This window comes from Haplochromis burtoni, unplaced genomic scaffold, assembly GCF_018398535.1.
Source record: "Haplochromis burtoni strain Fernald_Lab_line unplaced genomic scaffold, NCSU_Asbu1 Contig_59, whole genome shotgun sequence".
Taxonomy (NCBI): Eukaryota; Metazoa; Chordata; class Actinopteri; order Cichliformes; family Cichlidae; genus Haplochromis; species Haplochromis burtoni.
Genome location: NW_024582420.1, coordinates 696,125 through 720,490, shown reverse-complemented (window position 1 = coordinate 720,490; position 24,366 = coordinate 696,125). Strand labels below are relative to the sequence as shown.

Below are 24,366 nucleotides of genomic sequence, written 5' to 3'. Positions count from 1 at the left end.
GTAGCTGCCTCCACCAGTGTATGAATGTGAGAGTGAATGAATAGTGGCATTTTAAGTGCTTTGGGTGCCTTGAAAAGCGCTATATAAATCCAATCCATTATTATTATTATTATTATTATTATGCTCAACGCCTTTAACAGAGGCTTACGAATTCTCCTTGGAAAAAACAAAACACCTTGACAGATAACCTTCTGTGCTGAGAAGGCCAGTCCCACTGTGGGGTGGACTAAAACTGTTTTGCAGCATTTCTAAGGGGGCGACAGTGCCATCTATAATCAAAGTTCAATCATCCAACTGTTCAAAAATATTTATGTCAGAAATTACCCAGAAATTCCAGAAAAGGTAGGAAACTAATGCAGATGTTTATTTCAGGCTTGCAAGGACCCTGGGTCTTCCCTTGTTCATGGTTTAGGGGTTTGTGAGGTCATGATGGGATTTTTATTTTTTATCTTTTGGGATGACTCCAAAAGCAGGAGAAAAGCAAGGAAACTAAGAAAAAGACATTAAATTTAAGCTTAACCTCCTAGGACCTGGCGTCCACATGTGTGGACATCACATTTTGGGTTGTCTAGACCAAAATACTAAATTTTGCTCTACAAGGGCCGGATATCCACTTATGAGGACATTATACTGCCACTGTTCCATCGAAATTTAAAACCAATGTCCTCATGTGGATCTCATTTTTCTCAGAAACAAAAATCGGGTTAAAACAAAAAACAAAAAAAATCTGGTAATTCTTTGTTTTTACATCAATCAGGTCCCAATCAGCCCAATTAGCAAAGAGAAACTAAAAATGCATGCCATGAAAAAGTTCGGGTGTTAGGAGGTCAAAGAGAGTTCACGCGCTGGGTTAAAAGACAGTTAAACCCTGCTTAAAAGCAAAAGTGCATGTAGGACTACATATTTGAGTGCCAACCTGCTTTCTTGGAGGCAAATTATCATTATACACTTCTTATATGAACTATGAAGCAGGTATTTGTTCCCTGGCTGGCTGGCCTCTCATCTTCGTTCCCGAGAAGCAGATAAACGACAGTCAGTAAGATTCAAGCCAACAAGAAAGTGTTAACTGCTCAACTTGAGTCAATATTGACTGAAAGCTGCCCAACAGTCGTGTTCATGACACAGCGTGCCTTTAAGCAGACAGAGCAGCTCAACGAAACAAGGCCAGAAACGAGCACGTGAAAGGAAACGGCTTCACCGGGTAAGAAAATGTAACCCAAACCCACAACCTGTTGTATCTCTGCCTCCTAACTCCCCCACAGATCTGTATATTAACACCAGGGCTAAACGTGCGTCTTACCTCAGTGACAAAGTTGCTCTGGAGGCCCGCTACATGAGAGTACTCCCACCCTGTGGTGCAGGGCACCCTCTCTCTGGGCGCGTTCTCGGAGAGGTCCGAGGAGTTGGGGGGGTACTTATAAAGTTCACAGTGGCTCCGACCGGAGCCGTTCACCCAGGGGATGGTGAGGTTGAGGTACCCTTGTGTGGAGAAGTTGCTTAGGAGGAACGCGGAGGGCAGCAGCGTCGGGTCTGGCTTGCAGTGGTACGAGTCCGGGATGAGTGTGTAAAACACGTCGCTGAACAGATTCAGCGTGACGGCGAAACTGGGGAACCAGCTGAACACGACCACGATTCGATTATAGCGCCCATAGCCGCCGGTGTGAGGGAAAACCTTAGTTTCATAATCCATTTGAAGTCGACAGCTCGTGGTAACAGACGGTCCGAAGACTTTTACGCAGTGAGAGCGCACAGCCGCACGACGCTGAAGCAGGCAGGCAGGCAGGGGGCGGATCTTAGGGTCACACAGCCCCGGGGATCGACTTTTATGACACACCTGCTACTTGGAGACTGAGTGACTAATTTCAGGGTAATCCCCAGACAGCGGGAGTCCAGGGAGCTGTCAGTAACAGTCGATGCTTTTGATGTCTCCATGTGACTCACAGCTGGACTTGACATGAAGACAGCTACCCTGGTGGAAAGCTCACATTAATTTACAAATTTAAACCTCTGTAATTTCATCGAAACGCTTAACTCACAGCTATTTTCAGGAATTTACTGTTTAATTTTACAGAGGTACATTTTACTCCACTTTGAAAATCTTGTTAAAACACATCAATATTTGTGCTATTTATACAATTTTACACAATAGGGCTCCTCAACCACTTAGTGTATTATTATTACAAGTTAGACAGGACTGCATTGGAAGCGGGCTTATTTTTTCAGCCTGAACTTGCTGTGCAACAGTAGAACAGAATATATGTAATACTTTCAAACCTCAGTTAAAAAGATTGATAATTAGTTTTGCCAGCATTGGCTTTATTCTGCTGTTGCCATGTTGTTTCCCTGTTGTACAGGTTTTCTGGTAGTTTTTGAATGTATTTTTTTTTCTGTTTTTATTTATTTATTTTTAAATAATATTGATATTATATATATTGTTTTGTTTTTAAAATCAGTTCTGAGATTTAAATTGACATATGGCTAAGTCAACTGCATTTACAGCAGTGCTTATTAATGTACACTTTCCCTGTTAAAAAGATTTATTTTTTTAAATAAAGAATATATTATCTCTTATACACCAAGCAGTGTTTGTGACATCAAAGGAAAATGATTTGTTCTTACACAAAAACATAAGATTATGCTGGGTTACACAATGAACTGATTTAAAGTTTGTACGATCTGAAATGTTAATATTTCTTTGAACCCATAAAACACAAAACTGCACTTTGATGCCTGCAGTGTGAGGCACATTTAGAAATGCCTTGCACTTCTGGGATAAATTAACACAAACGTCATTGATCCTATAGTTGGGAAATTCTTCTTTTGTTACTTCAGTTGTTTACTGTTATCTGAACAGCAGGAGTAACATGTGGGAGAAACATCTGTATTGCTTTAGTCTGGTGACTCATAGGACAAACAGGCTTCTTTTGCCTTGTGACTGTGCAGCTCACCTTATCAGCTGCAATGAAATCCATAAATAGGTGAGGCAGTGTTATGTAATCTGTTAGCAGACAGAAGTCCTCTGGGCATGAGTTAAAGGAGGGCTGGTAATTAAGGTAAAAAATCTGATTTACACAGAAATATTAAAGTTGACTCAGTGGACTCTTCCAGACTATGAGTTTAACTAAAGCACGAAATCCACCACTAGATAATTCAGACATTTAGATTGTGAAACGCTACAAAGATTGGACACCAAACACGTCATCCTGCTATCAATAGAAACACATCTTTGGAGTGAAGACGAGTGGCGTAACCAGGACTCTAAACAGGCCTTTTGGGTTGTTTGTGCAACTGCTCTGCCTTAAAGAAAACAGACATGCTTGTTACCTTAAACACTTTCCTGTTAAATTTTTTTAATGGTAATTTAAAAACTGCCATTTTTTATATTTTTAAAAAACCTTTGTGATAATTTTAGTGTGCCATTATGCAAATATTATTCTGTACTTAGCAGGAGCTATTCAAATATGAAAGGATATTATTTCAGTATATTTCAATGTAAATGTTAAAAACTAGATGTGACAAACTATTTTAGTTAAATAAAAGCTAATAAGTAAAAACTAAAAATTTTGTGATCTTGGAAATGTCATTATAATAAAAATGATATTATTTGACTTTAGCATTTGTTAATTTAGTAACGATGAGGCTGATAAAGATGCAATCTGCCTGATGAAGCTTTGATGGACATATTTGACATGTTGCATGTCTCCAAGTCTGTGAGTGAACCGCACAGATTTTCCAAAATCCTGCCTCTGACATCCTCCACAGAATAATTAAATATATGAATTTAAATAATAATTAAAAGAACAATCTAACACTGAAAAATACTAAACTGACACTCATTGTTTTCAAAAAATAAAAACATGAACTGAAATAGTCCAAAATGAAACAAAAAGACAAAAACAACAACACAAAACTACAAAATCTCTGGGCAGCTCTATGAAAACACAAAAACCAAAATGCAGAGAACGGCTGGTAATATTTCAAAATTTTATTAACGAACATAATCTCTGAGGAACAACAGCAGTTCTCGCGCTCTCTGTACATGCAACTGTAGAAAATAACAATTTAGAATTTTTACTTTTCAGTTTTAGTCTCCCCCCCCCGTCCATACTCATTTTCAGTTTCTCTCTTTTTTGTTTTTGCTTTTTTATTAAATTTTTTGTGTCTTTTTTTCCACGTTTAATTTTTTTTGTCACTTTTTTCTTTTTTGCAGGAAATCAACAACAGCTAGAGGTGAAAGTACTGGATTTCTGTTACAGCACTGACGATAGCATCAACAAACCCATCGTGAACCAACCCTCCCCCCTTTAGCTGCTCCATCAATATGTACACAAATAAACTACATTGTACAAATAAAAAAAAGAAAAAAGAAAAAGAAAAAAAATGTTACATTGTTACATCATAATCACCTGCAGCGAGCGCGACACGGCCCGTTGCTGTTAGAACCCCACATTCTACGCAATTTTTCAGACTAGTACAAAGAGGAGGGTGCAAAACGTCCTGGGAGGTTTTATTTACAGAGCTATGTACAGTATGTCTCTTTCACGCATTACAAGGAGGAAAATTTACACAGCGGAGACCAACTTCAACTCAAAACATACCACAGGTGCCAGAAAAACAAAACAAAACGAAAACAAAATAAATGATAATAAATAGGTTATTTCCCACCATTTAAAAGAGTAGTTCTCCATGCTTTTTATTAGTCATAATCCATTCTAAAAAATAAAATAAAAAGGAACAAAGAATTTACAAAAACAAAAAGGCTTGAAATCGTGATTCTACATAATGAAACTAAATCATGTATATTTTTATGTCCAGTAAGAAAACACAACAAGTCTAAAAACAAACATTATGAGCGAATGTGAGTAGAGTAGAGGTAATATGTTGCTGACTGAGGTGGTGTCAGGCTAGCATCTGTATCACCACGGCCAAGAGCTCTACTATGCATCTGCTGTGTGTCTCTGTATCTTAGCCGAATATTCACGCCGGATGATCAAAGTGAATGGATGTGTGTTTGGTCTATTGCTCTGTGCAGCTGGGGAACGGAAGGGGGGAGGGAGATCACCTGTCGGCTGTGTCGACCATCACCATTTCAAGCCTTTGTAGGTTGTTAAACATACGAACGATGGCAGAAGTACGAACAAAGGCAGGGCTATGAAACTGTTTTTATGTTTTGTTTTCAAAAAAAAAGAAAGAAAAAAAAAAAAAAAGAAGAAAGGTGCCACTCAAAACGGAAACGCTCTCGATGTGTTGTAAACAATAGTGAGAGGGTGTCGGTCAGGGCGTTGTAGCGGTATACATTCTGCTCAATAAGCAACGTGATTGACATGCCACTGGTTTTTATACAGAACAGAACCCCTCCCCCTCCCTCCCCCAAAGATAAAACACAACAACATTCAAAGCTACATACACTTTTTGCTAAAAAACACACAAGGATTCTTGAACAAAAGACACCCGCGACCCTCGTCCCCAAAACTGTAAGAAACCAACAGTAAAATAAAAACATGAGTTTTAAAAAACAATTTTTCCAGACTTTTTGTTTCCAAACATATACCAAACCAGGGTGTGTGTGTGTCTCAAAATTAAAAGAAAAAAAAAAAATAATACCCAGGACAATACATCTAGCCACCTTGTCTGCACAGTGTAATAGCAACAACCATTGCACTTGACTAGACATACCATACACAGCTATGCTGACTGACAGTGTGTAAATAACTTAAAAGTTTAGGATCAGAATATTGCCATCAGGATACGTGAGCAGCTTTCACACACAAGACCGTGTGCGTGGGGCAGGTCGGGAAAGCTTTTCAAAACCCACTAAAAACAGAGAACCAATACAAGTCATCACAAATCAACGGTTCAATGGGATCCTTTCGTTTTTAAAAGTCAGTCTATTCAGCATTAACCTATTTCTTCCCCCCTCCACTGCTTCTGTTGACGTCTGTTCACTTTTTGGTTTGTTCTGAGAAGATTTGAGTCTGGTAACCTGTCTCCTCGGGCCTGACACAAGACACCACACAACTGAATAATAACAGGAAGTAACCGAAACATTTAAAATCCCTGACCACACTAGCCCCAGCCCCTTGTAGGATAAAAAATAAAAAAGGAGGACAACGTGACTTGGTTGTTGAGCCTATTCCCGTGATTTTAAGTGGGTGTTGTACTGGAGTCCTAACATGGAAATTAACACCTTTAAAATCTACTTTAAAAAACACCCGTCTAAGTGGAAGGCCTCAGGTCTGCTGAGCCATGAATAAGTGTTTTTCTTTCTGACACACTGGCACCACCTAGTGAGTAAAAGATGTAACAGCACCATGAAAATAAGCTGCTCACCAGTACTGTGACATAAGGGGCTGACAGACTGACAGTGTTTTTAGGAGTCTGTGAGGAATGAAAATGTCTCTGTGCCTGTTACAACTCTTCAGTCAGTTCAATGTGAAGTCAGACACTGGGAGGACAGGACGAGTAGTGAAGCGCTGAAAGACCCGTGTCTTGTTGGTTTTAGACTGTGACGTTGTGCGATGATTCATAAAAAAAAAAGTCAAATTGTTTTCTTTAAATTAAAAACAAGCGAAATAATAATTTCAAACAGTTCTACACTCATATGGTTTTGCTTGTGAATGACATCTCTCTTCCATCCCACCCATATATATATATATTTATTTATATACTTCTGTGTGACTTTGCCCAACAATGAGTACATTTTTTTTTTCACTGAAAAAGGCATTTTCTTGGTTCGAAAATTTTCAGATATAATTGTGTAGTAAAGCAATGAATAATAATCCTCTGTCTATTCTTTAAATAAATCCTCAACAACTATTCTGCTACATCTGAGGGGGCTGTATGGTTGTCGGCCCGTGAGAGGCCCATTTGAATGCAGAAGTGTTCTCTGTCAGCTGCTTGTGTTGCGGTGACTCGGGTCCAGGCGAGCCGCCTCACCTAACCCCGGATCGAGTCAAAAAATGGGATTATACAACTGTGCACTGGAGTCTTTCAATACTGACAGAATCGTGTACATGTTTTGGCCCATGGATATGAAGGGGGAAAGTGCTGCCCAAAAGTGAACTGTACATAAAAAGATAATTTTTATTTCTTTTATGTTTTTTTTTCTTTACACTTAACTGAGTGATATTACAGTACATAGGTTATTTACAACTGTGCAGTAATGTGTGGCAAAATAAATTATCTAGAAGGCAGCAAGAATACATTGGTTAACGAATATAAAAACTGTACATAATTTACGGAATACAACTTTTTTTCAGTTTTCTTTTGTTTGTTTTTTCCATTAAACTAATATTGGCTCTGTAGTGTTTCAAGTCACTTCCTCAGAAACAATGAAATGCCCAAGTAAAGAAATAGACAAAAACAATATTTCTCTCCTGCCAAAAACCACAATTTCTCAAATAGTCTCTTTGAATCTCAACATTCGTTGTGTTTGTTTCTTCTGGTTGTCCTGTGTGTGTGTGGTTTCTTTTTTTTTTTTTTTTTTCTTTTTTTGCAGTCCATGGCGGTCTGATGTGTTTTGTGGTGGAACGAGCGGGATCTCTGAGGAACACTCCGGTCTGTCCTCAGAGATCCGTTCATGTCCTCTTTTGTTAAGCCAGGCTGAGAGGCTGCACGAACGGTCTCTTCCTCTCAGACACTGGGCCCTGACGTGCACACACATCGTGACCCCCACCCTCTCTTGCTTTGTTCCAACCTGCTGCAGCCTTTGTTTCACTACTGTTTAGCCAAGCTCGGTGCAGTGTGAACAGAGAGGGCGTCCTCTGGGTATCTGGGTCTCATAGCCCTAAAAGTGGCTGCTTCTAACCTCCTGGATCAATTTAAGGATCCACACAATTCACCACGGCTCCACTGACTGCATCTGGGTCAGCGCTGGACTCTGTCAAGATCTCCTGGCCCATGTGGAGACTCGTGTCAAAAAGAAGGAGGCGTCTCCTCAGTCCTCCCCCAGGACAGGCACCACTCTGTTGGGAGAGCTCTTCTCTGGTAGATCCCACAGTAGCAGCGGTGGTGGGTACTGAAGCAGGAACCACAAACGAATGCAGAAAATAAATCTGTCCTCCGTCTCACCAAAACTAAGCGATGAGGAGGTGTGTCCCAGTGCCAGAGCCTCAAAGCAAAAACTGTTTCTGCTTCTCTCGCTCTGATCAAACAAACGCATAAAAACTTTGAGGATGAAAGTGCAAGTTGTGTATTTTCTTTTCCCCCATTAAAAACATTTTTTTCTTTCTTCACGGAAGGGAATCGAGAGCAAGTTTTTCAGCTTTATTCTTTTTCTAGAGAATAAATTTTTTCCCCCTCTATGGTCCTCTCTCAAACTTGCTAGCCCTTTCCATTCGTTCGGTTCAACGAAGTCTCCTTGATAAGAAGTGACTGAGACTAAGTTTTCTCTCTGTGGGAAGCGGTATGTCACGCGGGCAGCAGGACAAAGTCGTCGTTGACATCGACCATTGGCACGTAGAAGGACGGCACTTCGTTGACGCACAGGGATTTGTGCCCCGCTGGGTCCAGTTCTTGGACTTTCAGCTGCCACTCCATTCTTTGCACCGCATTGAGAGCTGCTGCCTCGTGCTGCTGTCGCATCAACAAACACGTCTGGGGAAGGAAAAGCATAGCATGAATATAGTGACCATGCACACAGGTCATGGTTCTCATATGTAGAGATGTACCATTAAATATGTAATATCGGCATCAAGATGGCATTTAGCAAAGTCAGTGGTTGTTACTTTGTGCTTCTATTATCAGTTATTTTGTGCAAAGTGCCAGTATTTACCTTCATGCGGTCGTATTTATCATCCACGTCCTGGATCCAGGAAATGAACTGCCGCGCATTGAAGCGATCTCTCACAGATTTGTTCTCATCACCCTAAGAATGCAGAAAAAGTAAAAATGTGGACTAAGTAATGGACATAGAAATACTTAACTGATGGTTTTAGAGATACTGATACATTTCCCACCTGGCTCTCCGATGGCATATTGTACACTTCAGAGTCCAACAGCATGGTGCAGGCGCTGAACGGCACAGCCTGATTGGCTATTGTCCTGGCTGCCCTGCAGTGGACCCTTAAAACCTCCTGTTCACATGAAACAATCAGCTTCTCCTGTGAACAGCAAGCACAACACAGAAAGAAATAAACATTGATGATATGAAGAGGAACATCATTGCGTCAAACAAATGGCTGTCATTCAAGTAAGTGAGATATATGAAACAGATTTGTTCACTTTGGCTTCACCAAGGCGTGGGGACTATGCCGATTTCACTTGCATTTCCATTTAAAAAAGGCTTTGATCTTTTATCAAAGAAGTGCTCCCAGCGTTTGGTGCACATGTGTATTGTTGAATGTATAAAAAGCAGGGAAGGAGTGAGGAATGAGTGAATTTAGGACAGTGAATGATCCTGAAGTATAAATGACACTTTCTTACCCGTTCTATGCTGTGTTGCAACCTAAGCTTGCCCCTTACTGCCTCTTGTTGCCTAAAGAGCTCCTTCAGAGGTTCTGACAGTGATGGAGGTGGAGCAATCTGATAAGCAAAACACAGCACAGCATTAATACCATTACATTGCAGGATAAGATTATTTTGAAATGGTGCAAAGACACCAGAACTTACCACAGGGATGTGCAACTTGCTGAGAGGCTTGCCATCAAGCAGGTAGGAGCCAGTGTAGGTTACATATTCAGCGTAACACTGTGGAGCCTGAGGCGTGATGTAGCAGAGAATCTTCCTCTTTTCCTCAATCTTCTTCCTAATCTGCAGATAGTCAAAGTACGGGTTGGAACGTTCGCTGCGGTAGGGTTCAATGTCGTCTAGCTTGATGGCATTGACCACTACAGCTAAAGTCTGCTGTATCATCTCCCTGGTCTGCTGCATGGCTGTATTTACCAGCTGAACCTGGACTTGCTGCCCTGTAGAACGTGGAAACTTCCTCTTCCGTGGGTGCTGGGTTTGAGATTCCTCTTCGTCGACAGGAAGAGGACGACCTTTTGTTGTCTTGCTGAGAACCACCGTAGAAGTCGTCACAGATACTGCTGGGGTCAAATTAGAAGCAGTAGACGGGACACTAAGCCCAGAGTCTTTCTCTTTCTTCAGAGCTGTAAAGGAAGATGCTGAGGTGGGTGTTGGGGTTCTAGTAGGAACTGGGTTAATGCTCACCACCGGACTGGTTGTCACTGAGGTGGCAGCGGTAGACGAGGTTATTATGCTAGAGGTAGGAGGGGTGGCAACGGCAAAAGCAGCAGCTGGATTGTTCTTGGCGCGATTTCGGGTCATCCTTTGCGGGATTTCATCCACCTTCTTGGGAACATCTACAGGGGCGGACACTGTGGTCAAGGTCACCAATGTTTGCTTGGATGTGTCCTGAGTGTCCTGTGGCTCCACGGAGGTGGAGAGGGTGACCACTTCTGGGATCTGAGGAAGAGGACTGCAGGACACAGGCTCTGGTACAGCCTCAGGCATCTCCTCCTGTCTCGTGTCTGGCTTGACAGCAGGCACAGAGTCCAGGGTTATATGCAATGACTCAGAGTGCGAATGCATCTGTATATGTGGTTGCTGACTGGCATCTGATTTTACAGATGTATACAACATGCTGGGATCCGACTCATCCGATCCCCCATAAGGTAGTTTTCTTTCCAAAATGCTGCTCTGTTGTTGGTTAAGTCCCACTGAGCTGTTGACAGGCACACTTTGAGGCTCGGGGTCCAATTCCTGCTGGAAAGGGGCACGTGGTGATGGCACAACAAAGTCCTGTCTAGCAGATTCCCCTAAGCCTAAGTCTCCAGCAGAGCGTGAGGTCTTTGCTAGAGTTGGCAAGTCTACTTCCATGATGTCCAGATCCTCTCTGTCTGTAATAGTGTGTCTAATGTGGGTCGACACACTCTTGTTGTGATCAGCAAGTTCAGGTTCCCCAGACTCAGCTTCTTCTGACTTGTCTGGCAGTGGAAGGTCAGGCAAGGAGAAAGGTCCCAGGTCGTCTTCATCAGCTGAAAATGGATCTTCCCAGGGAACCACAGGCTCAGGGCCCACAGCTGGAGCCATGTGAGTTTCAGCGGCAGCACTGAAACTGTGTGTGCTCTGTCTGCTGTCTGGTTCCACACATGTTGTCTCTGTCTCCATCTGGTGTCCCTCTTCGATGCTCGGCTTGTTGCAGTCCGGAAAGAAGGACTCCAGCCTATTGGAGGAAGAAGAGTTGTTTAAATAGTTGGGGTCCTCATCCATAGCAGTGTCTGGCCTCTCTGGAGAGGGTATATCAGCCACAGCCTCCTTCTGCTCATCAAAGTCCTCTGGGTCATCTTTGTGCCACCTGCTCCAGGTAGCATAAGGGGAAGTGACAGAGGGGTGTCCAGACAAGGGCTGCATGTCATTATCAGAATGGGAGTAAGGGCTGGTTATTTTGGAGACAGCAGCCTCTATTTCTCCATATGTCCTGTGGGGAGATTTCATATCCATGTCATTGTTCCAACCCATGTTGTGATCGAAACAGTTCTCTCCGTGGTCAGCTGCAGGATGTGTGGGGGACAGTTGGTGGACTTCTGGCTCATGCTGGTCTGGAGACTCTGCAGGCCAGCTCTTCTGCAAAGGATCCTCAACTTGAGGAGAAAACGAGCATGGCTCCCTTGTTTGGTCCGGCTCATCCACTGCACAGTGCTCTCCATCAAGTCTCTCATCCATGTCGCCCTCTTCCTCCTCCTCTTCCTCCTCCTCCTCCTCTTCTTCTTCCTCTTCTTGTTCTTCTGTGACAGATGGAAGATTTGAGACGACCAGATTAGGCTCGCTGTGGTGGTGCTCTGTGATATCGTCGATATCCAAGGGTGGCAAGGCAGCTGGAGCTGGAGTTGGTGGTGCTGCAATGTCAAAGCATGGCTCCTGGGGGTCTGGCCTGTGAACTGGTGTCGACGGTTTGGGCAAGAAATTGTTGTACACACTTTCAGGAAGGTGTTCATTACCGTCGTTGCCAGCAAGAGTTGGTGTTGCTGCATCTGGTGTTTGATAGGATGGCTCTCGCCGAGGCGACGGTACCCTTATTGGAGGAAAATACGTAGACATCAACTCCAATCTATCCAGAGTTGCAGATTTGTCCTCGAGAGGCTGACAGGCAGACGTCTGATCAAATTCCGCCCCTGGATCATTCTGCTGTCGAAGAAACTTGTTTGCCTCTGCCTTGAACTCATCTTCTAGAGGGCGGCGGACATCAGAGGATGCAGAACGACTGACAAGGGGGAGCTGGAGGTTCTTCGCAGGGGTAGGACATGTGCCCTCTGGAAAAGTCTGGGGGTTAGAGTACCTGCTAGTGGACAAAGAGAAAAACAAAACATTAAGCCTCAGTCCAAAACAATCAAACTATAACATTAGTAACATGCAGTGTGTCTGAGTATTAAAATACCTTTCAAAGAAGGATGGGGAGCAGGCATTCATTGACATAGTCATTGCAGACGAGTTCTGACAGTCCAGCGGATCCAGCATAATGTCAGGGTAATCCTCTGCACTACAGGATGGTGTACGTGGAGTTTGCATTACGTCCTCGAAGCTGGGGCATGACATGACAGGTGTAGGTGTGGGAACACCAGTTGGCCTGCTTTGATCTGGCCTGGGAGAAGCAGGGAGGTTGTCCTTGATTTGGTGGCCAGGGAGCCAATCCTTTGAGTTCTGATTATCAGTAGGCTGGAACTTTCTGCCTGGAGACATCATTTGGGCCGGGAGACCAACATCCTTCAGCTTCTTCTCTTTAAGACCAGACTCAAGGCTGTTAGATTTCTTGGATGATAGCTCACTGCGGCTTTTCCGTATTTCCTCTGTAGACTTGGTTTTGTCTTTTAGTTTTGGGTCGCCAGACTTGGGTCTAAGCTTCTCCATCTGCTTCATTTTTTCTCTGTATTTCTTGAGACGCTCTTCATTCTCTTGGTCTTTCTGACTCAACATCTGACCAAAACTTGTCATCTGAGAATCCCCATCAACCAACAGTTTTTCACGTGGTCGATTATCTTTCCTTGCATTGTCTTTGGGCTGAGAGAGCTTTTCATTTTCATCCTTAGCCTTAGATTTATTGTGGTCCAGTCTGTTGTCTTTGTCTAGCGTATCCCGATTTCTGTCTTTTTTCATATCAAATTTAGGACTGTCTTCCTTTGACCGGTCCTTCAGAACAGTGACCTGTGGGCTGTCTTTCAACCCTGACTTTGCGTCATCTTTGGAGTGTTTAAATGACCCAAAGCCATCGATATATTTATTCTTCTCTTCCTTAATTTTTTCTTTATGCTTTTCCTTTTTCTTTTTGTCTTTCATTCTGTCACTTATGACACCAGTTCCTTTGTCTTTGTCCTTTTTGGACATCTCCTTCTCAAATTCTAATGTCTTATCGAAGTCGTCCTCTCCGTCTCCCTTACCTCCGTATGGGAATGTGTAAGGGTCTGCCTCTAGAGGCATAGGCTCTTTCTCAAAAGGCAGGCTCTCTCTGCGGCCGTAGGACTCTCTAATTTCTTCTGTTTTGTCACGTTTGTCTCCTTTGTCTTTTTTTGTCTTTTCCTTCTCCTTGTCATGGCTTTTCTTGGATGAGGACGAAGAGGAGTGCCGATGCCTCTCTTTCTCTCTGAACTTGTCTTGTGGCGTAGATATGGACAGGGAGTCTCTTCTGTCCTCGGCCATATCAGGCAGGCTGATTGAGTCATAGTAACTGGTGAGGACGGGATCGTGACCTCTGTCAGTGAAACTGTCGGAGGAGATTTCACTGTTCTTGTCATTGGAGTCATCCTTGTAGTCATTCATAGCCTCCTCCTCCAGTTTTTCTAAGAGAGACTTCTCATTCTCCCCGCTTCCTTTCGAGGGCTTTCTTTCCTTGGAATGGTCCTGCTTGTCTTTATATTTGCTCTTGGTTTTTTCCTCGCTCGTGTCCCTTTTGTCCAGAAGCTTCTGCTTGTTTTTCTTCTCTTGGTTTGAGTCCACTGACATCCTGTCTTTCCTCTCCTTATGTTTTGTATCTACCGGGTCTTTCCTGTCCTTGCTGTGTTTCTCCTGGGAGCCTTTCCTCTCTTTACCTGTGTCAAATGTGGCCTTATCCTTCTTCTTATCTTTGTGCTCTTTGTCTTTTGCCTTTTCTGTGTTATGTTTACTATCTGCAGAAGATTTTCTTTTTTCTGAAGGGAAGTGATCCAGCTCATCTTGATCGGGTGTCGAATCTTTTCTGATGGAATCAGACACCAGTACCCCACCGCTGTAGCTGTCGTCGTCATCATCGCTTTCATCAGTGAATATGTCGGCTATTTTGTACCACGTTTTCTCCCGGATCTTCTCAGTTTTTCTTTCCTCTTTCTTTACCTCCAAGAAATCTTTCTCCCGATCTGAATGTTTGTCTTGAGAGGCCTTCTCTTTCTTTTCCTTTGTCTGTTCTGAAGACATCTTTCGATCTTTGTCTTTGCCATGAGAGTCTTTATGTTTGTCTTTGGCCCCCTCCTTCTTGTCTTTGGTACTCCGGTCAGCATCTTTATCCTTGACAGTTTTTTCTGTGGAGCTTTTCTCACTCTTGTCCTTCTCCTGATCAGCTCCTCTGTCTTTTGTTTTCTCTTTGTGCTTGTCAGCTTTTGTCTTTTCCCGTTTCTCCATTCCCTCACCCTTCTTTTCTTTCTCCTTCCCAGAGTGGTTCCTTTCTCTGATATCACACGATTTACTGACAGGATCAATGTCTTTGAAGAAAGTATCATTGCCATATTCATCTCTTATCGATTCCTGCTTGATTTTGATATCCTTTCTTTCTTTCATGAACTCATACGAGTCTTTACGGTCTCGACTGCTGTCCAGAGAATCCTTGTCTTTTTTGTCCTTGGCTGCCTCTGTGGACTCTTTCCTCTTCTTTTCTTTCTCAACTGAGTGGCTGGAGTTTAATTTTTGTTTTTCTGACCAGTCTTTCTTCTTTTCGTTTGTCTTTTCCGAAGGGTCCTTGTCTTTTTTCTTAGAAGTAGCCTCCTTTTCTGATCTCTTCTCATTGTGGTCTGATTTCTTGTCCTTGACTTTGTTTTCTTTCCTCCTCGTCTCCTCCTTAACAGTCTCAACAATAAGTTTAACAGAATTATTGGCTTTGTAGTCCTTGTACTCTTTGACAGGAGCATCCCAGCTGTCGTCGCCATAGAGGGAGGAGTCAGAGGACATCTCAGAGCCCCATCTGTCATGATGGTCATCGGAGGCACTGAGTTTTGTGTCCTCCAAGTTGAGGAAACGATTAACGTCATAGCTTTCGTACTCAGACTCCTCTTTCTGTACTTTGTCTTTTTTACACTTCTCCTTATCCTCCTTGGCATTTTTGTCCTTTTCCGCCTTCAGATGTTTTTCCTCTTTCTGCTCACTTTTCCTGTCTGTCTTTGAGGAGGACTTCTCCTTAGACTTTTTCTTTTTCTCCTCTTTGTGAGCCTTTTGTTTATCTTCCTTGGGTTTCTCCTTCTCTTTGACGTTCCTCTCCTTGTCAGATTTTATAGGCTTTTCCCTCTCCTCCTTATTTAACTTGTCCTTGGTGGAGTCCTTTGTTTTCTTGTTTTTCTCCTCTTTTGTTGTTCTGTGCAGATCTTTTCCCGAGGACCAGTCCTTATCCTCAGACTTTGTTTTCGAAAACCTGTCCTCCTTTTTCGAATGGTCTTTTTCATGTTTGGATAATTTGACTTTGCTCTCAGCTGGTGATTCTGACTCAACAATTAGGGACTTTTGCCTCGAATCATCAAAATCAAAAGAATAGCTCTTAACAAATTTCTCATTCATATCTTGATTAAGCACTAGACTAGGAGCTTTGTCCTTCTCCTTATTTTTGTGCTTGTGCTTCACTTTATGCTTTTTCACCACTTTGCCATCCACGTCAGTTTTGGAGATGATGCTCTCTGTATTTTTGTAGAGCTCTGAGTTTTTCTTTTCCACAGTGTTACTGTGCACGTTGTTATTCTTCTTTTTGTTTTCCTGCGCTTTCCTCTTTACTTGTTTTATCGACTCCACGCTGGAATCTGCAGAGGAGTAGTCAGACTCACTGGACAGTCTAGTTCTGACCGAATCTGAGAGCGAACTGACCTCTGACCATGTGGGAGACGACACGGTCTTCCAGTTATCCGTCCTCCACTGCTTTGGATGCTGTTCTGCTAAAGACGGCGTCTGTTTCTGAGAGTTCAAGTTTCCATGGGAGGAGGAGGAGGAAGCATTAAAGCCTGGAGAGTCTTTCAGGTTTGCTGCAGAAGAGTCTTTTATGCTATTTGAGCCCTTATCGTCCTCACTCTCCAAATCCGCGCAATCGGAGTCAGACGTACAGAATTTGTCGTTGACTTTACCAAACCGGACTTCTTTACTGACACTATTTTTACTGTCCTTCTTTCGCTTCTTCTTGACTTTATTCTTGTCTTTTTGTTGTTTAGAGCTCATGCTGCCAGAGTCTCTAGTCTTAGTATTTGTTTGCTGGGCTTGTTGCCGTGGCGTAGGCGCTGGCGTGAAACACAACGTCCTATCATCCTCGTCTGAACTATTACTGTCAGAGATGATCCGCCTGCCAGGTTTCTTTGGTGTGAGCGAGTTGCTTTTGGAATAGGTTTTAACCTCCATCTTGGGTATAGAGATGAAGCTGTTGGTCTTGCTTACTGAGTCCTTGCGGAAGTCTTTTTTCAAGAGGTGTTTATCGTCTACGGGAGGGACGCGTTCCTCCTCGTCATCCTCATCAAATTCGTATTCATCTTTGACAGGTGTGACGGCAGATTTAGGAGGGTCTGCGGTTTTCCCTTTTAACTTCGGGCCCTTCTCAACATCTGAGTCTGTGTTATTGCCATCAACAGAGCTGGACGGGGCAAACGAGGGGGCGTCTTCCTCCTCTGAAGATTCTGTAGAACATAAAGAGCACAAAGAGGACACAATTAATTTACTACTTATAGCCTCATGTATTTGAATAACTTCTGTAACAGTTGTGCAATTAGGTGACTCAAAGATTTAAGATTGAAAATCATACCTGATGAACTTTCTTCACTTGAGGTGTAAGTGCCTTTCCCCAACAACAGATTGAGCATAGTTGGAGAGTTGGCAACCTTCAGTGGGGTTTCTCCTCTCCTGTTGCTTTGACGCGGGTCCCCTCCATACCGTAAAAGTAGCTTAACCACCTGAAAAGGATAAAACTTTAATGATTTTTTGCAATTTTAAAGGTAATATCAGCAACTTCTCAAGTGGTTCAAAGCTTAATAGGATAAAGAGTACAGAATTAATCTTCCACTTCAAAGTTCTTATTTAGTTACGACGAAGCTAGAGCGGGATTTTTGATGGACAGAACTTTTCCACACCAAAACCTCCAGACTTTACTGACAGCAGACTGGGTGATGTGGCGTCTCTGCAACCAATTTTAGCAAAATGCCAAAAGCCGTGTAGAGGTGAGAAAGTATGATGGTCTGAAGCTGCTTTCAGGCCAGGAGAATCAGAGTGAGACAAATTCTAACATCTGCAAAATAGCACCAAGTAAGGGGTGGTCTTCAAAATGTTTTCTCAGTGGGGTTGTCTAAAAAAAGATTCTCAGATTCTAATCAATACTAAATGTTTAATTGGATCAATTTGTGACAGCATTGATACCAACAGTGCCATCTTAACCTCACACAACACTGCTGCAGACAGGCAGGAACACTTTATTGACACTGGTGGTGATTAGTCTTGGATGTCAAAGATCAGCAGCAAAATTAATTTGATTATAAATCTGATTACACCATTACTTCCAGATGCTCCCTGTGGACACCTTTGTGGCCAAAAATGTCTCATTGACTTCTATTAAAACAACATCAACATCTCATTTCAATGCCATTACAGTATAAACCCATGCACGGCCAGCATTTGATTTTGAGGAGAAGTAGTGAGATTTGACATTTTTACTGTATTCCACTGGTGCGTGTACCTTTTTGCAATGAAGGTGTTGAAAGGGTAGAAAATTTGAGGACAGTTCAAGAAAAAAAGACTAGTGGTACAATTCAATTTAACCTAGTATTTAAACAAAACCACATCTAAACTCACTCTGTAGCCATCTTCTCACTTTTAAAACTCAGATTTTAATCTGACAAACTTGTTTTGATGGATCACAAATGGGCCACTGATCATTAATATTTTCATTTTGAGAGACTTGCGATAATCAGCCTTCTGAAGCCTGAAAACCTATTTTGTTCTTTACTATTAGCAACAATGACACACGACACCTTTGGCGGATTTATTTTTACCTTGAAATGTCCATTATTCGATGCATCATGTAGAGGGGTGTCATCATCCAGCCCCTTGGTGTTGACCTCTGCTCCGGCTGCCAGCAGCTGTTTCGCCACATCATAATACCCCCTGTTGCATGCTTCATGCAATGCAGTCCAGCCTGAACACAAGAAGAATTATAGTCAGAGAAGTGTAAACTCTAAATGAATCAATGGTACACTGCTACACAAACAAAGCAAAGGCAAGCATAAAACAAAGATGCCCTTACCTGCAAAGTCTTTTACATTCACATCAGCTCCCTCGCTGATGAGCTCCTTGATGCGGCGTACCTCTCCACGGATTGCTGCTCTGTGCAGTCGAGTCTCTCCTCTCTCATTCCGTTTATTCACTTTGTCTTTGGTTTTAGATGCAGAGTTTGGCGTTCCCTTCTGACCCAGACTGGACTGTGACTGATGCTTTGGTGTTGTATCTGTAGGTAAGACATGCATATTTCACTTCAGTGCTGCAAGAGTCAGTCACACTCTTCTGGGAGAATTTACTCTAACTGTTTTTGTTTTGTTTACTACTTCTACTGTGAACAACAAGGTGCTATAACTGCTTACAGCCAGAAGGGGGCAATCCAACTCTAGCAATAAACAGCACAATTGCTGAACCTACTTTACTTGAGCTTATTTCATCACATTTACAAGATTAAATCCAATCCTTAATCACATTTACATTATTGAGTTTGTATAGCTATTGTCCCAAATGATATTTGAAACACACTCGCTTAATCTATGTCCATGTCCACAGGCAGGCAACAAAGAAATTAACATACAAATAAAAGCAGTTATAAGGTAGGATCAAACTAATTCAGTCTCAAATGTCAACAATGAGGGGAAAAAGTACAAACTTGCAACAATAGTTATATTTCACAAGTCTGAAAAACTTCCAGCTAAATTACTGTCGATCAAAAATAAAGTACAATTTTTGCAGAAATGGGAAGGTAGTAAACTTATAATAAGAAAAATAATCATCTAACACCAGAAAGGATAACACAACACTTTCTCTGTTGTCATTTAGCCCAAATAGTGAGATTACGCCATCAGCTCCAGACGCAGTACAAACAGAAAAGCTGGTTTCATTTCCTTATGTACGGAATTTTATAAAAACAACTCCACTACTGTGGCGGCACGAATATGCAACCATTAAAGCAGCTAAAACAAAACACATATCACTGACATCAGAGGTTTAGATTCCAGCTAAGATGTGAAATAATTTTAACAAAGTGGTTCTGTTTAGAGGGACAGTATGACTGAGAAAATGCACAAAAACAATCAGCCCCAGCCTGCAGCCCACCCTCACTGGTCTGCCATGCATGGATTCTACATATAAAGTTCCCTCCGATCCTTTTTTTCCCCCCAATGTTGGCTGTCCGTCCACAGAAGACGTGGCCTAAATGATAAATACGCACCTGGACTGTTGACGGACTCTTCAGCTGTCATTTGCATGAGCAAGGCCACCTGCTGCCGCTCGGAGAGGGGGTACCCGGCCCGGATCCCTGGCATCCCCATTCCAAACGGCAAGCTTGCCTTCCGGGTGTTGGTGGGCTCTTTTTTAATGCGTTTCCGCTCTGGACCTGGTTTCTCTGTAACGAGAGAGGAGAGAAGCAAGGTTAATATCGCTGCATGTGCAAAAAGCTGCATGATCATTCATACACAGACACACACAAATCTAATCTACTGATCCATGTGGTCAGGGAGAGTAACGGGAGCCTTATTAGTGCTACAACAGTAGAAGACATTAACTGTTATGAATTGGCAATTTTTAAAAGAACACTAAAGGCTCACAGCAGTAACACCACTTTCAAATGTTTCTAAAAGACAGATTATTAAAGTTCATAAATCAATAAATAACTAGTAAACATTCACTATGACACATCTCCAAAGGTGTTTTATGACTTTCCAGATCAAGTATAGAGTACTGTAGATCAGCACTGAGTCCAAACAGCTTCTTTACTGTTGGCATCAATCAAGTAAGTGTCATGTATATGTGAGAACAGCTGCTTTCATAAATGAAATTCAGACAATGTCAACATAATCTGACCGAGGGAATCAGATGTGGGCATTATCTGAAGTTGTCCTTTGTGACATGGTCAAACTGGAAATACCCTGCTTAGTTTTGGCAAGGACTGGCACCAGTGTACAGAAAGCCGGAGGCGGCACACACGACGCCCACACACTCCCATTGAATTCACTCTTTTAAAAAAAAGAAAAACTACCTGATCTATTCTCACAAGCACTAGACTGGTCAAGACTGGCTGCCAGGTAATTCTGAGGAAAGTTCAGGGCTGCACTGCTACGTGTGAATAGAGATTTACAGAGCGATAGAAGGTACTTTATTCTTCCCACAGGGAGGCATTTCTATATACCAGGGGCAATCTTTCAGTCACCAAATGAGCAACAACAACAAAAGCATTTTGTCAAACCAAAAAACAAAACCAAAAAAACAAAACCAAAAAGTATTCATTTTTATCAATAATCAATGGGTTTCTCCCTATTTATTTCACACATTTTATCCTCTTTTTGAATTTCCATAGCAAACCCTTTGCTACTTTCCATGACCTAAACGGGCCTCTGTGAAACAAAAACAAAAAGAAAACAAAGACTTGCTCGCTTACTGCATTCTGTAAATGCAGCCGTATGTGTGAGAGGTTTGTTGGCACCAGTGGGCGACTTTTGTGTTATTACCCAGCTGCCCTTAAAGAAGGGAGGGGCCAACAGGCAGTGTGTTTATGTCTGTCTGTCTCCAAGCCAATCAGCCAGAATGGAGGAAAAAAGGAAAGAGGGTGTGACTTGGCACAACCATAGTTATTACGAAATAGCTGGTGTACATTTCAATTCAACATGGCCTTGCCAAGGTCACCACATGCCTGCCTGCCTGCCAGGATTACTGGAGACACAGTGCTACTGGACAAAAGCAGCTGCTCCACAAAGACACACCCAGCAATTATTTTCAGTGGCAACATACCATCTGATGACCCATACAGAGGGTAACGCTACACATGACTGCAGCGCTTCATTACCGAGGGGGATCAAACCTCACAGTTATAATTCAAGCAACAATACAGGCCTCCGGTCATAGGGAGGAAGAAGCAAATTCAGACGTGCGTGTACAAAGACGCTGTGGACCAGTAGATGTGTCTGAGTCTGATTTCTGAGCAACTTCTCTCACTCCCAGACTGGAAGCACTGCAGGCCACAAACACAAGTAAATAAGGCAAGAAGGAAGCATGGCAGTGCAGCCTTCCGGTGTCTAAAAACTTTCCAGGAAAATATTTTTCCACTCGCAAGTACAGGGCTGATGAACTTTCACTAACATCTGTGAATACTTAAAGCTAATGTACCCTCCACCCCTCTTTGATACAGTCTCACGTTCCCCAAAGCATTTGCCATTTAGACACATTCCTTCTGCTAAGCCTTTAACAGCAGGGACCACAGAAACAGCCCAAACATGTTTTTTTCAGCAGCAGAACAGAGAAAGAGCTAAGCTAGCTTTTCCAAGCTATGTTTATTAGACTGAGAAGCAGGAAGGCAGTTATTACCCAGCTGCACTTAAAGAGATCTGCTGCTAAACATACAAGACCCAAGTCTCTAATACAACCTTCATCACCAGTGGCAAAAAACTGTCCTTCTGCGATACAGATCAGACTCTAGGCGACCTCTCTAAACAGAAAAGAAGCACTTTCTATAAATCCATGCTGCATAATTATAATCAAATACAGCAGTTGCAGGAGGTATGATCACCATGTTAAAGGGAAAACTACAAAAGAAACACTAGCGAAGCAGCAATAATTATATTGTGAGAAATATGAGCATAAAAAATATGCTCTTTCCATTCATGAAGGAAGGAATGTGACTTTGCTTTCACTACATTTTTGTCTGGTTAATCATCGTGGGAATTTTAAGGAAAGATACGGATCAAAATATTTGAAGAAAAAAAGCTTGGTAAAATGCAACTGTGTTAAATTATCACCACACAAATCAAATTAACATGTCACATGTGGATTTCTGAATTAAAGAAATTAAACTCAGTATGTCTGTCTGCTGGATGTCTATTTAGGCAAAACTGCAGGGCTTTTATGTGGCTTAGTAAAATGATATTACTCAGCTTAAAGACAGGGTTGAAACCTTACTCTCCTCACTGCCTGAAACTTGACTAACAAGATAAAGGAGGAGGAGACTGAAAAAGGAAGGAAAGCTGGGTAGGGACTATCACCCCATGACTAGCCTGCCTACCTGAGCCAGGAGGGAGGGAACCACATCAAACACAAATGTCGGGATATAATGGGGGCAGATTCTGATATGGTAGACAGACAATATGACAGTGTGAGCTAACGCCAAAACAAAGAGACTGTCTGCTTCACTTAGCCAACAGACACCATGACAAGAAGAACCGCTCCAACCAGCCAGACCAAGTCTGACCGTAACGCGGGAGCATCGAGCAATGTTCTGTTTAACGACCCAAAAAGTCACATAAACAGGAAGCTAAGGGAGAAGAGGCAGGAAGTGGCCAACAGGATGTTTTCTCAATGATTCGCACTGAGCAAGAGAAAGTCAGAAATGTATAGAAAGAACATCATGTGGTGCAGGACGCTCTGTTTGTCAAACAGATGCAGTCAGTGAGTGCGCCTTCTGTCTTTTGTTTTTACTCATAAACATTGTGAATCTGGGAAGATAATCTATGCGCTATAACCAATTAACGAGAATACATGTGTGCACTGAGGATCCTTGCACACCACTATCTGTTTTTATGACCTGTCTCAGCCAAAGCTTCTCAGACATGGCAATAATTAATATCTTAGAATGCTGCCAAAGAGGACAAAATGACTCAGTTTGAAAAGAGTAAGGTGAGCTGAAATTTCAAAAACACAAACAGAAGAGCTGATTGAGATAATGCCAACCACCCAGTCACATATCTGCGTCCTTTAAGTCTGCCCCTTTTTACATCCCCATCCCCAAAAAGGTAGTTGCTCCTTTTTGCATCTGCCAGTAGCTACGTATACTAATATCCCTTTTTCATTAAGACCTACTTGGCTTGACGTGACACAACTCAAGTCATGTAACTGATGCGCGTGGGGTAATTATAGCAACTCAGCCAAAAGTTGTTATTCTTATGTGACACAACACAACACAACACAACACTGTAGGGCGTCGAGGTGATGGTATACCTGCCGCTCTGCCTACAGCTTTTTCCCCCCCATACTCTGAGACCATGGTGTTGGGCTTAGTGCTGCCAATTCCCTCGTTGGGTTTAAAAAAAAAAAAATTGCAGTTTTAATTTTTGTGAAGGAGTCGCTCTCATGTCATATTTTCACCTCAACTCAGATGGCCTGGAACCTGGGCTTGGTGCCTGGTACCAGACACTACCACCTAATGGAGCCAAGCCCAGCAGAGTAGGTACTAATTGAAAAGGGTTATAACTCAATGCCCAGACACAACCGTGTCAAGCACTTTTGTTGGTTACATCGTGGACTCTACAGAGGTTTACAGCAGAAGAAGAAATTAAACATCAGAAGATACAAATTGTTTTCCAGTAAAAAGAGCAGCAGCAGGAAGAAATTTGGTATTTTCCTGCCTGCCCATTACAATCCACGAGAGACGTGTGCGGACTAACTGAAAGACGTAGGCGTAGCTGCAGCATTGTGCCCCCAAAACACACTGACAGACCCTGTGCTTAGTGGGTGTATCCACAAGAGCTCCACCCCCAAATGATGTCATATTTCAAATTGTTTGGAATAGAAGGTCTGTGTATTTACACAACGCTGAAAATGCCTGCAGTGAAAAGATATTCAACAGCAGCTGAGCCGTGAGGAAAGTTCATGTAAAACTGGGCTAACTGACAGAATGCCATCACACAGTATACTATCGAATGATATTAGCCAGATGGTAATGGTCAATACTGATGTTTTTAAAAGCAAAGAAGGGATGGGATACACATAAGACACACCGTGCCTGAATAAAAAAAATAAACAAAGACACAAAAAAGACCCACACTGGGTGATATAATTTTGATTGGAATATAATAGAAGGGTATACTGTACGAATTTTAAAAAACGTATTAATCGTGCTCTCTAAACAGCTATATTTATCCGTCACCAGTGTGCAAGCCACAAAGGAAATGAGCATTGAAAGAGAGGCACAGATTAGAGGGG

At 42.4% G+C, this 24,366-nt stretch overlaps 2 protein-coding genes across 4 annotated transcripts in view; both read right to left on the bottom strand.

Annotated features, from left to right (window-relative positions):
• slc22a31 (solute carrier family 22 member 31) overlaps window positions 1–2,341 on the bottom strand; it is a 17,293-nt gene extending 14,952 nt beyond the window's left edge. The window contains exon 1 of the mRNA XM_005937190.3: window positions 1,301–2,341. Within this exon, the coding sequence (XP_005937252.1) occupies window positions 1,301–1,690 (390 nt within the window). The 5' untranslated portion in view covers window positions 1,691–2,341. The remainder of the gene's footprint in view (window positions 1–1,300) is intronic.
• Window positions 2,342–3,970: 1,629 nt separating this feature from the next.
• Window positions 3,971–24,366, bottom strand: part of ankrd11 (ankyrin repeat domain 11) — a 111,759-nt gene continuing 91,363 nt past the window's right edge. For 2 of the 3 annotated variants that reach the window (XM_014338368.2, XM_014338366.2), the window contains 10 exons: window positions 19,628–19,801; window positions 18,443–18,643; window positions 18,192–18,334; window positions 16,952–17,099; window positions 12,380–16,826; window positions 9,610–12,283; window positions 9,424–9,522; window positions 8,958–9,101; window positions 8,774–8,866; window positions 3,971–8,595 (listed from right to left, as the gene is read on the bottom strand). In XM_014338368.2, the coding sequence (XP_014193854.1) occupies window positions 8,410–8,595; window positions 8,774–8,866; window positions 8,958–9,101; window positions 9,424–9,522; window positions 9,610–12,283; window positions 12,380–16,826; window positions 16,952–17,099; window positions 18,192–18,334; window positions 18,443–18,643; window positions 19,628–19,801 (8,309 nt within the window). In that variant the 3' untranslated portion in view covers window positions 3,971–8,409. The remainder of the gene's footprint in view (window positions 8,596–8,773; window positions 8,867–8,957; window positions 9,102–9,423; window positions 9,523–9,609; window positions 12,284–12,379; window positions 16,827–16,951; window positions 17,100–18,191; window positions 18,335–18,442; window positions 18,644–19,627; window positions 19,802–24,366) is intronic. The other variant, XM_042221005.1, reaches the window with a different exon arrangement.